At 47.6% G+C, this 13444-nt stretch overlaps 1 protein-coding gene across 6 annotated transcripts in view; it reads left to right on the top strand.

Moving 5' to 3' along the window:
• Positions 1–13444, top strand: part of TESMIN (testis expressed metallothionein like protein) — a 1592961-nt gene that overhangs the window by 365846 nt on the left and 1213671 nt on the right. For all 6 annotated transcript variants that reach the window (XM_078682880.1, XM_078682879.1, XM_078682876.1 and 3 more), the window contains one exon: positions 3823–4347. In XM_078682880.1, coding sequence (XP_078539006.1) covers positions 3850–4347 — 498 coding nt within the window. In that variant the 5' untranslated portion in view covers positions 3823–3849. The remainder of the gene's footprint in view (positions 1–3822; positions 4348–13444) is intronic.

Genomic DNA, 13444 nt, shown 5'->3' with positions numbered 1-13444 from the left:
GCACTCTCAGGAGTGCCACCTACATTTGGATATACCGAATCGGTAAAAATACCGATTCGGTATTTTACAGAATCGGTAAATTTACCGAATCGGTAAATTTACCGATTCTGAATTTGAATTTAATTTGAATTTAAAAACACTTATTAAGCGCGCTTTTACCAAGCGGTTTCTTGGCGCTTTTCAGTTGATAACCGCAAAAAACAACAAGTGATGGACTGAATGTGGATCAATGTCACACACTCCCCCAGTCAAAAGATCTGGGCCCAAATCCATCGTTTTTTTGCACTCCACACCACCCTGGGTCAGATAATGGCTTTATGCAAATCAGCTCTGACCCTGTTGCCCCATGGGAACAGTCCAGTCCGAACTACAACAGCCATATCTTTCCCAGACCGGAATCAAGCATCCGAGGACCGGACCGGTTTCGAGGTAACACCTCTCTTCAGCCCGGCTAGCTTGACTCCAAGTGGTGTGGAGTGCCTGGGACCCACGTCTGGGCATAACCAGCAGTAGCAGCGAGAGGGGGTTAGGCAGCGAAAGCTCGGGAAAACAGAAAGGTTTTGAAGTTTTTACAGAACTCGGTATAAGAGGGTGAGGTGCGGAGATGCATCGGGAGAGAGTTCCAAAAGGTTGGGGCAAGAACCGCGAATTTTGCTCCTCCCGCCTTCTCCTTTTTAAAACAAGGAGTGGTCAGGAGTGCCAAGTGGGTGGAACGGAGTTCTCTGGCCGGCAGGTAAGGTTTGATGGCTGAGCATATAAACTCAGGGGCGGTGCCCATCCTGGCCTGAAAGGTGAGGCAGCCGAGTTTGAATAAGGCTCGCTCTCTCACAGGTAGCCAGTGTAATGCCTGCAGCAGAGGAGTAGCACGATGGAATTTGGGCAGGCCATGGATCAGGCGAGCAGCCTGATTCTGTACTAATTGCAGACGGTGGATGGCGTAGGCAGGCGCGCCATTGTAGATTATGTTGCCATAATCGAGGCGCGAGAGCACCATTGCCATCACAATGACTTTTAATGCCGGGAGGGAGAAGAAGCGGGAGATCTTCCTGATTGTCCTGAGGGAAAAGAAGCAAGAGGACACAACTGAACTGACATGGGAATGAACCGAAAGTTGTGCGTTGAGAAAAATCCCAAGAGTTTTAACTTTGGGGACAGGGGGTGGGGGAACACCGAGTGAGGGGGGCCAGAAGGAGGGAGACCAGGGGCTGCAACCACCTCCGGTCAGGACCAGCTCTGTCTTGTCCGGATTGAGTTTGAGGTGGTTGCAGTTCATCCAGTCCTGAATGAACAGCATGACTGTTTGAACATTCTGGGCGGATGAAGGGGAATTGGAGAGATTAAAAATTAGCTGGAGGTCATCGGCGTAGTTGAACACCGTGACCTCGAGCTGCTGCAACATAAAAATGAGGGGGTAGATGTATAAATTAAACAGAAGCGGGGAAAGTGAAGAGCCCTGGGGAACACCACAGTCCACCCCACGGGAGGCGGCGGTGAAACCAGCAAGGTGGACCGCCTGAGTCCTTCCGCTCAAAAAAGACTCAAGCCATGAGAAGGCTAGACCCTCTATGCCCGCCGCCCTGACACGAGTGAGAAGTGTGGGATGGTCCACCGTGATTCTGTAAAATATATGCCCCTACATCTGAAAACCCAAATACCGGTCGGTAACGGCCGAATTCGGCCGTTACCGACCGGTATTTTGGCTCCTACATCTGGCCCATAATCTTTTCTGCCAAAAGTAACATAACTTCTCTAAAATACATTGCATAAATTAATTTATTGTACATTGCTCTTCCTGCTCCGTACTTTCTGCACACATCATGGTAAAAGAAACTTCACATAATAGAGAATAAAGCCATTCACTTCTGCTAATAGACCACAGCCTTCAGCCTAGAAAAGTTGTATCTTATCAGAAGGAAAGATTGAAGTGCCAGCAGCAGGACCAGTGGATGAAAATTCTGTTTTATAGAGCGAGAAACGCATACACATTTTTTGTTGTGCACGTTATTTAAAAGCCCACAGTTACCAACCCCAAAATATTATCAAGTACATTCTTGGCTTGTTAATTGACTTTCTCACAGGCACTATGCCTTTCATGTGTTACCACAACCAGTAGCCTGGAACAGATCATAAAACCAGTCACGTCACCATCCTGAACCCTTACATTGTCTTTTAATCCCTTCGCTGCTTCTATCGGCCAACAGCTGTCGCAAGCACTACCTCCGTAGTGCTGCGCACGTCCGTTGGCCGACGTGGCCCCGCCCACCTAATTAAACTGCCGCACCGCGGCGGAATTAGAGCCGCGGTTAATGGTCAGTGCACAAAAAGGTGCCTGCTTTTCCACCATTCCAATGTGAACTTCATGACCCAGAGTCCTGAAGCTAATTACCAGGACGGCTTCCAACTAGTCCTTGGCAGATGCTGCCTAGTCAGTAAACTGGCTCATTCCCTAACTGGGGCAGTCTCAGAAGGCTGACCAGACCACAATCTGTCAAGCAGTAATTGGCACAGCCACCCTAGGAAGCATAACCCAGGCAAACTAAGAACAGGAGAGATTGGGCCAAAACCAAAATAAGTTACACAATAACAAGGTCAGAATGAACACCAGTAGAAGAAAGTCTGTCACAATTATAGCAACCCATGACAATGGCATGGAAAAGCCGTCCAAAATAAAGCACAGAGCCAGACCTACTCTGTCCCTGTAAAACCCACAAACGCTTAGTTGAGCTCCTTGTCTAGCCGAGGCATGTGTACCTCTAGGGACCAGAGCGCAACCTCAAAATACAGCCTTCACTAACAAGGTCCACTGCACAATAAGGATCACAGTGAGGGTCCCCAAGAAACCTGCAACATACACAGACAAAGGTAATCTCAGACACTTCCACCATGGCACTGGACAAACAGGCCAGTCCCAAATAATGTAGTGCAGGCCCATACATGGCCCAGGAAAAAAAGAAATGGGCCAAAATCTGTCTGAAATAGACAGAGCATGGTTAGTGATCTAAAAAGATAACCAAGCGGCCAAGGCACAACCAATAGAAGAGTATCAAGTGAGCAAGACTCTACTGTGAGAACAGGACCAAGAGACCAATACACAGCCATGGAACAGTTGATCCAGAGATGAGGAAAAAATGGCCCAGACTTGGATGAATGAAAAGATTCATCCTTAAGAAGAGAAAGAACTGTACCTTGATGTGGCTCCGAACAATGTCCTTGCCAAAGGAAGATGAAATAGGTCCTGAAGCAGCACAGAAATAAATGCCATGTGACCAAAAGAAGGAGAAACCCCAAGCTTTAAATCTAGTTCCCCCTTCATGGATTCCCCTTCATGGATAACTGCACCTCTGGCTGTCCCATATATCTCAGTGGATTAGAGATTCATGGGGAGTCTATTCTAGAATTGAGGGGCTGTGGCAGTGCAAGTGTGGCAAATCTAGAGGTTTATAATGAGCTCCGCATAATGTCCTATGCAGCTTCTTTTAAAAGATTAAAAGACCACCAATGCGTTTGCTTTTGTTTCTTTAGGAGCTTGAAAAACGAATTGTATTTTTATATAGTTTATTTAAAAGTGTTCCGGGATTATCATAGTGGGTAGACACCCTTGATGGAGAACACCAACTACAGGCAAGAACCATCTTTAGCTACCTGACTTTAGAGAATACTTTACAGGTCTGAAAAGTTGGAACACCTCTGCTGTAAGACATTAATAGAGGTAAGTAAAGTTTTTTTAATTCCAATTAAAATTATATCACTTAAGATCCTATGTCTCCTAAACATTTGGGTTCACGGAAATTGTTTTTAAATGTCCTATGTTGTTTTTTACAGGTTAAAGAGGTTTACCAATATAAGAACATGGATGTAGAAATGACATCAATTTCCCCCTTTGACAACGAAGAGAACATGTTGTATGGTGGAGTATCTGGAACACAGTGCAAACTCTTAGATGACCACTTTGATCAAATTGGTCCTATCGGCTGCCAAAGCAGCAGCAGCTTGAAACGGGAGGTGGTTCTCAATTACGATGAAGAAGAATTTTCTTTCACAAAAGACACTTGTTTAAATACTGTTGCTGGAATAGATAACTCTAAACATCTTTCTAATAACACTTTGAAAATTGAGTCATTGTTTGAGGTTGATACCCATAGTGTATTTGAAGATCACCAGCGGCAACAAGAAATAAATCTTTCATCAGAAGAAACAATTCTTCCCTGTCCATCTTACCCACAGAAGCATTCTTGCAATGTCCGGTTTTTATCTTCTTTCTTAACTCAGCATAGAAACCATTCATTTTTACCTCTGGATAACTGGACTCAGGGGGAAAAAGCATACCATAATGTTAGAATGATACCGGTAAGAGGATTTGATTTTGTTACTAAACAGCCTTCTTCTAATAATATTCAGAAGAAAATCCATAATACAGTTTATTGCTACTTTACTTACAATGCCACAAGAAAAGTTCAGTTTACAGATCGAAAAGTTGACCCTTTAGTTCATAGAGTACCCTCTTTTAAACGTTTTACCTTCCAGGGCATGCCACTTAAAATAATACCTTCAATTGGTTTTTCTGTAAAACTTCTATTCTGTGACTCTTAAAATAGAACTTGGAAACGTCAGATCTTTTATAGCCTTCTATAATTAAGTGCTAGAACAACCCCTTGTACCTTTTTACCAAATTCGAGCAAAGCTATAATTGTTTCCGTTCTGGCATATTACAGAGTTGTTCAGCTTTTTGTTCACAATTGTCAGCCAGTTCTATGTTCTAACCATGCCTCTCTTACAGCTTACTACTGTTTATTTCCTTTTCATCTTAAGTAATGAAGACAAGCACGTTTACTACTGTTTTCTGGCGAGCGTTTAAAAACTATTACTTCTTGCCATTCTTCTTGATTGCTTCCTTTTATTTTCAAATAATAACAAGGAAAAGTGTCTGGCGTGCCAAAGGCACGGCTGTCTGTGCATGGATTGCACTCGGAGGGTATCCAGCTCCAGGACCCCTGGTCGTCCACCCACCAACCACTAGCCCACCTGCGACCCTCCATGCTATTAGGCTCAACTCGCTGCACTGGTGCAGACTTACCCTACGATACATTGGAGATGCTATCACCTGCACCTGTAGCAGATTCTCATGTATTCTGCCTCTTCCAACACTCACCACTTCTGTGCCTACAACACCAACAGCACCCGCCACCCCATCCGCTCACATGTATGTATGTATGTATGTATGTATAGGCATTCTTGTAGAGCGCTATCACTGTCACCCACCGGGCATCCTGGCGCTTTAGACTGTTATGACACAGAGCGAGATTTTACCAACTTCTGATCTATTTACATTGTTCTGGGGAACAGGTGGGTTTTTAACTCTTTTTTAAAGATGGAGAAAACCTCCAGGCCCCTAAGTCCCAGCGGTAGAGAATTCCACAGCCGTGCTGCGGCAATCCTAAAGGAGCGTCCACCCATCCGGTTCCTCCGAAACTTGGGTACCACAACCAAGTGAGCCGATGCTGATCGAAGTGTTCTTGAGGGGATATACTATGAGAAAAGGTCCTGCAGAGGGGCCGGGCCTTGACTGTGTAAAGCTCTAAATACAATACACAGAGCCTTGAAGTTCACCTGTTGAGAAATTGGGAGCCAATGAAGGTCCCTGAGTGCCTTGGTGGAGGAGTCCGAGCGACGTCGCGAGAGTGCCAGTTTAGCGGCACAATTCTGAATCCGCTGGAATTTTCCTAGCACGGTAGTTGGAGCCCCCAGTAGCAGTGCGTTGCAGTAGTCAAGGCGACTGAGGATTATGCTCCGCACTACTTCTGGTCTTGCCTGCGCCGGTAGCAGGGGTAGGATCTTTCTCAAGGATCCAAGTAAAGCCATACACGTAGCCACCGTTTTATTTACTGAGGTGTCCAGTTGTAGTTTGGAACTGAACATGACCCCTAGATTCCGAACCGAGTCAGCAGGCAGACTAGTGCCTAGGAAGTCAGGAGGCCAAAAACCCTGTGGTAGGGATCTGGGGATCCGGTCCGAGGAGCAGTGTAATACCTCGGTTTTCGAGCTGTTGAATTGGAGGGAGTTTTTCCCTAACCATTCTGCCGTGGCCCTCATGCATTGATGGAACACCTCCTGTGACACCCCGCCCTTACCCTCAAACGAGAAGATAAGTTGGGTGTCGTCCGCGTAGTTGGTAACTGTTATACCAAACGACTTGATCAGTGTGATCAGGGGACGGAGGTACAGGTTAAAAAGAATAGGGCTGATGGCCGAGCCCTGGGGTACTCCCTGTCCCACCCTCTTGATGTTAGATTGGTAGGGCGGTAGTGCAACTACCTGGTGTCTTTGCTCGAGATATGACACCAACCATTCAAGGGCTAAGCCTGACACCCCGCCTCTGTCAATCTACTGATCAAAGTAGCATGGTTGACCGTGTCGAACGCGGCCGACATGTCAAGCAGCACTAAAAAGGCTGCCTGACCCATGTCGGCCCGCGTCCGAAGGTCATCAAGAACAGTCACCAAAGCTGACTCTGTCCCGTGTGCTGGTCGAAACCCAAACTGAGCCACATCCAAATAGTCGTTCTTCTCAAGAAAGTTGGATAGGTGTTTTGTGGCCAGTTTCTCTAAGATCTTGATAGGGAATGGCAGGAGAGAGATGGGCCTGAAGTTAGCTGGGCATGTGGGGTCCAGGTTTTCCTTTTTGAGCAATGGGGAGACCACCGCCAGTTTCCAGCAGTCTGGCACCCGTGCCGAGGTGAGAGACTGACAGCAGATGGAGAACAATGGAGGAAACAGCTCTTCCCGACAGAGTTTCCAAAATCTGGGTGGTAGAGGGTCAAAGGGTGAGCCAGAGGACACCCCATCGGCCATAGAGCAGAAATCCTCAAAAGATGGTAGAGGGAAGTTACTTAGCTCACCTGCTTTGATGCACTCCTTCCCATTTTCTGGCAGGATGGAGTCGTATATAGTACTGCCAGTTGAGGGGGGGAGGTTATTTAAGATGTTGGTGATCTTATCCTCAAAGGCTTGTGCTAACAAGTCGCAAAGAGCTTGTGAAGCCGGGATGGCGTTTTTGGTACAGCCAGGATGGGCCAGGTCCTTTACGATCTTAAATAGGGCCTGGGCACATGCATACTCCTTAGCATATGCTCACTCAGCAAGCACACCATGGAGATATGGGACCTGCTCAAGGATCCCATACTGGACCTAATCACTGAAACGTGGCTGAACTCGGCCTTAGCACCAGACATCATTGTGACGCTGGAAACGGGTCACAGCAGGTGGGCCTACAATAAGTGTGGGGTGGAAATAAAGGAGGCACACGCACTCTGCACTGTGGATTGGCCGGAAGTCCCGAGCGACTCCACGGCCTTTTATTTATGCTCTCTGGTCACGCCTGGCCAGAGAGTGCCAGAGAGTGATACAATGTGTGGGAGATGTTCCGGGGCACACAGGGTCTGCATGCACAACAGCTAGACCGCTACATCCCATTCCAACTCAGTTCTTTTCCAATAAGTCAAAATCATGACACTTGGTGTCCCCATGCAAAGTCAGCCAGTCTCTTACTTGGTTGCGGGTTCCGCCTGAGGTCATAGCGATGTCAACCACCTCTCGGATCTCTTTGAGGACTTTGCCGATTTGGCACCTCTATGGGATGGTCCAACCTTGGGGATTCTTGAGTTGGCTCCCTCATTTCACATGTGGGCGAAACCTCGACACTCCCACTTGCGGGTGCTTCCATCATGTCTCCATCTGACCTCACCATGTCCTCTCCTGGCGCTGTTGCGATGGGAGTTGGAACTTTTTTGAACCATGATATGTTCCTGGTTACTGCCGCTCCTTCTCGTTCAACTGTGACAGCTGTGCCCTTGGTCGACTGTACTGTCCATAGACCGGGCTCATATGGAGTTCTGAATTTTCCTCCACTCCATCGATTCCGAATCAACACTTTGCAACCAGGCTCCAGTGTTCTGACTTTGGCTCTGCGTTTTTGACTGGCTCGATCATTGGTTTCCTTTCTCTTAGTCTGCGTTTCTTCGGGGTGGTAAGGTTCAGGTGTCCAGCCCTCCGCCATTGGCAGCCAGTCTCGCCTCGGTCCGGTGAGCATAAGTGACCACGGAGATTGGTTGGTAGTGCTATGGGGTGTGCTGCGATACTCTCTCATGAATTGGTATAGTACAACTTCTGGAACTTTGTTTTCGGCTACGGCTATTCGCAAGGTTTTGTTTAATGTGCGCATGAATCTTTCTACTTCTCTGTTTGCCTGGGGCCACTGTGGAGTAATCTTGTGGTGCCTGATTCCTAGGCATGCCATCCAATCACGGAATTCACCCCCCTAGAACGGAGGTCCATTATCGGTCTTAAGCACATGTGGTAGGCCAAACAAAGCAAACGACTTTTCCAACACAGGTCGCAGGTGTGTGAATGCAGTGGAAGGCAGGACCTCGACAACAGGATACTTAGTGTAGCTGTCAACAAGCACTGCCGTGACTCTCCCATCAGGGAAACTGCCAAAGTCTAGGCTCACCCATGACCACGGTGACGGTGCAGGATCTTCAGTAATCACCGGTGCTGATCCTTCTGCCGCGCTTGTGAGTTGACATGCTGAGCAGTTCTTTACTAGGGTGTCGACAGCTTCCTCCAGGTCGGGGAACCACACTTTCTCCCTCATCCTCGACTTCATCTTTCCTGTGCCCTGGTGTCCTTCATGTGCCAGTAGAGTCGCCCGTTCCTGCAACACTTGGGGTATTACGATTCTCCTGCCTCGTAGCACTATTCCATTTTCTGCCAAGCTCAGCTTGTTGCGTATTTTCCAAAACTTTCCTAGCCTATGTCGCTCTTGTTCTCTCCATTGTTGTGAGTTGGTAAGGAATCCATCCCAAGTGCTGTTCTGTAATGATTCAACCACCCTTTGGAGGGCCGTGTCCATTCCCATCTGGCATTTAATCTCATCAATTGTTAGCGCTTTTGGGCAGGCCCATTCAGTTATCATGTTAATAAACTCTTCCGTCTGCATTTCTTGTTCGCTGCCGTCGTCAGGTTCTGGTGCTGGATGGCGGGATAAAAAGTCTGCAGGATTTTTGGCGCCTGGCCTGTAGACAAGATCCATCTGATAGTGTTGTAGCTGAACCGCACACCTCTCGATTCTTGGGGGTGGATGCGGCGCTGTTCCTTTGTAGAGTGGTACGAGCGGTTGATGATCTGTGAAGACTAGAAATTGACGTCCAGTGACATAGAGGTGAAAATGGTTACATGCCCATTTTATCGCCGCCCCCTCTGCAGACACTTGAGAAGTGATTTGGGGATACCGCACTTTATGCACGTTTTTCCTCTTGCCGGACAGCTCTCTGGTGGATGTTCTTCCTTGCCGCAGTATCCACATTGTGATCTCTTTGGCATTCGTGCCGGCCACCTTCCTCTTTCTCCGCGTTTCGTCGACCGCACTGCATTCACACGCTCAACCTTGACGCTGCTCGGCTGCTCTGGTTGGTTACCAAACACGGCTTCCATCGCAGATGCTCTCACGTCCGAGAGTTCATGTGAACGTGCCAGGACTAGTATTTCCGCCAGAGTGATGCGGGGTTGGCGTAATATTAATGTTCGCAGTGTCTTGTTCCTGCAGCCCTGTAATAGTTGCGCCGTTATCACTTTCGCTTGGTCATTTTCGTCGCAGGTACTCACTAGCTCCCTCAGGAGCACATGGAAGGCATCCATTGTTTCTCCGTCTCGTTGTCGCGCCTGCCTGAACTTGAAACGCTCATAGTGTGGATTGAGCTGGGGATCGAAGTGAGCATCAAGCGCTCTCACAGCTGCGTCGTAATCCGTGTCTGCTCCAGTGTTTGGAAGGTGCTTGAATAATTAATACATTTCATCACCAGCAAAATGTAGTAACAGAGACCTTTTCACTGCACCGTCCGTCTCCCTGGTGGCTATAAAGTAGTTGTTTAACCGACTGACCCACACTTTCCACCTGGGTGACGCAGTCGCTGCTTCAATTAGCTCGCTGAACGCTGCAATTTGAGTATGCTGCAATTTGAGTATGTACTGGGTATTGGGGTGCTGCCATTGCTGCTGCCTGCTGTCCTGCTGGTGCTGCTGCTTGCTGTGGATTCCCTTGGTTCGACATGTTGGCCTTCAGTCATCTTTCACTGGATTTCTTTGGGATACTGATAGTGTTTTCTTGACAAATAGTAATATTTAATGTGGGCTATGGTATTCTTATCCTATAGCAGGTGATATCAGTGTTCACTTTGTATTTGCTCTTGTACCTTCCAGTTTCTAAAGTTTATTATTGAGCGTTTGACATTTCTTCACTTTCACTTGTAGTCACCAATGCTTGTTGGGGGTGTGCATTACTTGTAGTTGCCAATGCTTGTTGGGGGTGTGTATGTACTTCGTGGCTTCCTACGCTGGGTCTGTGCCTGCTTTTTCAGCGTTTTTTCCCCGACAGCTACAGGGCTGTGTGGTGTCTTTGTTCCTTTAGCGGGCCTTTCCCCTGGCTCAGTTCCTTCCCGCGCGCTTCTGCGCATGCGCGCTGGTTCCCGTAGGCCAAGAATTCGTTCTGGGCCTTCTCGTAATCCGGGACACTCGGCCTCTGGGTGCGCTGCGCGCGGGACGCTCGGGGTGATTCTCTCTTATGGCTGCGCCCTGGAGCCACGCTCACCTCGCGCCTCGTCGCTGGTCGCCTTGGTTGGTTGCCGGAGCTCCGGCCACGATTTGCCTCGCGCCGCTCACTCTCCTTCTACGCTTCCTCCACCGGAGCCACGCTGTTTCGATGAGCCGCTGGTCACGGTAACATGTGAAAGGGAGCGGGGGGGAAAGAAACGTCTATAGTTGACGATATCCCCCCTCGTCGCCAGTGTGACGCTGGAAACGGGACACAGCAGGTGGGCCTACAATAAGTGTGGGGTGGTAATAAAGGAGGCACACGCACTCTACACTGTGGATTGGCCGGAAGTCCCGAGCGACTCCACGGGTGTTTATTTATGCTCTCTGGCCACGCCTGGCCAGAGAGTGATACAATGTGTGGGAGATGTTCCGGGGCACACAGGGTCTGCATGCACAACAGCTAGACTGCAATCATCACATCAATCCTGCCTGGCTACGAGATCACCAGCATAGGCCCAGAGGTGGAGTCACCGTTATCTTCCATCTCACCTTCTCCTGAACCACCTTAACAGAAACCGACTAGTTGCATGGAGCACCTCACCTTCAAGCTACAAATCACAGCCTTTTGTTACCTTTTGCAGGTCCCTTGTATATAGACCACTTGGACCCCATGCCAATTTTGCCAGCCACATCACAGACTTCGCTGCACCTACCATCAACAAATTCAGCCCCTTCGCTCTCCTAGAACACCTGAAGTTTCACTTAGAAGACCCCACTGACCCCAACCAAGTTGCCTTACTGGAGAACCTCGACCTCACCCAGCACGTCACCGGACCCATACACACCGTCTGACACCTCCTGGTCCCAATCTTCTCCTTCAGAAACATTTTGGTCAACAAACCGTTGCCTATCACATGGAAAGAAAGGTTCATGCTTCCAAAAATTCCGAAACTAAATATTTCTAAACATTGAAGGATAACCCGATCAAGAATCAGGATTCCACCTCGCGTGCACTTGTCTTTGAAGCCAAACATATAGTTCTAACGAAGAGCTTGCAAACGCTGCAGTGTGTACCTTTATTCTGCCTGACTCTGGTTTCTTTTAAGGCCGCTTTTGGAAACCGAAAGTACGACGGGCAATCTTTCTTGCAGCATAGCGACATACCCTTATTTCAAATAGGTACATTTCTCTACATTCGGCAATGTAGCCTTGCACTTCTAAGGTTTAATGAAGCACTGTCAATTAACTGGAAGAGTGGCAGAAAATAACAAAACAAAAAGTTGGATTATTTGTTATGAGCAACGGTTTCCTTCTGAGGTTCAAAACATTGAATCCAACTTGCAAAGTGCAAATTACACCTTTTTGAACAGTTACTTGAATAACATCTGTTTCTTGCTCCACAAGTACCACAGTTTTAATAGAACAAACCGTTTCCTTGAATACTTCCTGGTGCCAAAAAGGTCAGCAAAAGGAATTCAGACCTAGTTTAGACTTTAGAACAGCATACAGGTGGGAGAAGATTAAAAACTGAAGGCTGATGGGTCTACATCAGATGTTCCTGCAATTCCAATGAAGCATTTGATCTGTCGCAGAGACGTATTTTTCCAAAACCCAGACATGCAAAGGCATAGAAAATTATTGAGATCCAAAGTAAGAAAAGCATTTTTCCATTCAATATACTAGTATTCTCCTTCCGATATTCTCCTAGAGTCCTCTCCAAGTGCATATCAGTAGTGAAAGCCGCCTTCAGAATGCTATGGGTCTTACATTAACTGGATTGTTTCCGAATTTTATTTCACAAGAGAAAGCCCATGAAGAATATAGCAGTGAAATTGATGCTAAGTCTGAGACTTTGAAATCGCTTGGAAAAGTCAACTGCATCCACAGTGCTAAAGATTTACTACTTGGTAGTGTTGATAGACTTAAATGTGGGATACTTGTAAAGCGCACTGTTACTCTACCCGAGTGTCCTGGCGCTGTAGACCGCTGGGGAACCTGTCCTGGTTTTCTCTGTGAGATGGTCCCTTTCTGGGTATCTCCAGGGTGAAACCAGGCATCCCCGGCGTCTGTGTTGTAGAGATGAGGCAAGCTTAATGCCCAGAGTTACCGAGTGTGTTCCCTGGTTAGAGTAGGCACTGAGGCGAGAATTATCGAGTCCGTTGACCTGGTCCAAGACCCTGCCGCGTCGGGAATTGAACCCTGGTCCCGGGCCATTCTCTGCTTACAGGTCTGCCGCCTCTAACCAGTGAGCCACACCTCTAAGCGAAGTGGAAGAGTATCCTTCTGAGGATAAATGTTTTTTATCTGAAGAAATGTTAATTCCTGTGCACGTGGCCTCTCCCAGGAACTTGTAGTATATTGTCTTTCCAATTCTTAGTACACTGTGCAAGAGTACATTTAAGACCCCTGCCTTAGTTCTCATGAGAAGACAAATTCATGAAGTTGGTGCCAAAATAGTAATTTCCCTGGTAGACAAAGGGCAAGAACACAAGGAATTGAGTCCACTGTGGGTAATTATTTCATTCACACACAATAGTGACAAAGACTTCCCTACCAGTGAGGGAATGTATAAGAAATTGAGTTATTGATTGAGGGGGTTAAAACGATGCCATCAGCGCAAGGTGTTTTAAATTTTTTTTATTTAATATTACCTTACCTATCCCGTTGTCTGTCAACTTCTACCCCGCACACTCCCCGCCCTGCACCCGCCCCGCCCTACTGCTCTGACCTGTGCCAGCCGCCACTGTTAAATTGGGTTCTCCATTATGATTTTGAGGCCCAGAACCTCTTCTTTTACCTTGAGGAGCGCACCAAATGTACCCTCTAGCTTGACATGGGATTCCTGTCTATGACCTGGA

The sequence above is a fragment of the Lissotriton helveticus genome, chromosome 3_1, assembly GCF_964261635.1.
Source record: "Lissotriton helveticus chromosome 3_1, aLisHel1.1, whole genome shotgun sequence".
Classification (NCBI taxonomy): domain Eukaryota; kingdom Metazoa; phylum Chordata; class Amphibia; order Caudata; family Salamandridae; genus Lissotriton; species Lissotriton helveticus.
Note: the sequence above shows the minus strand (reverse complement) of the source record. Positions and strands in the feature narration are given on the sequence as shown.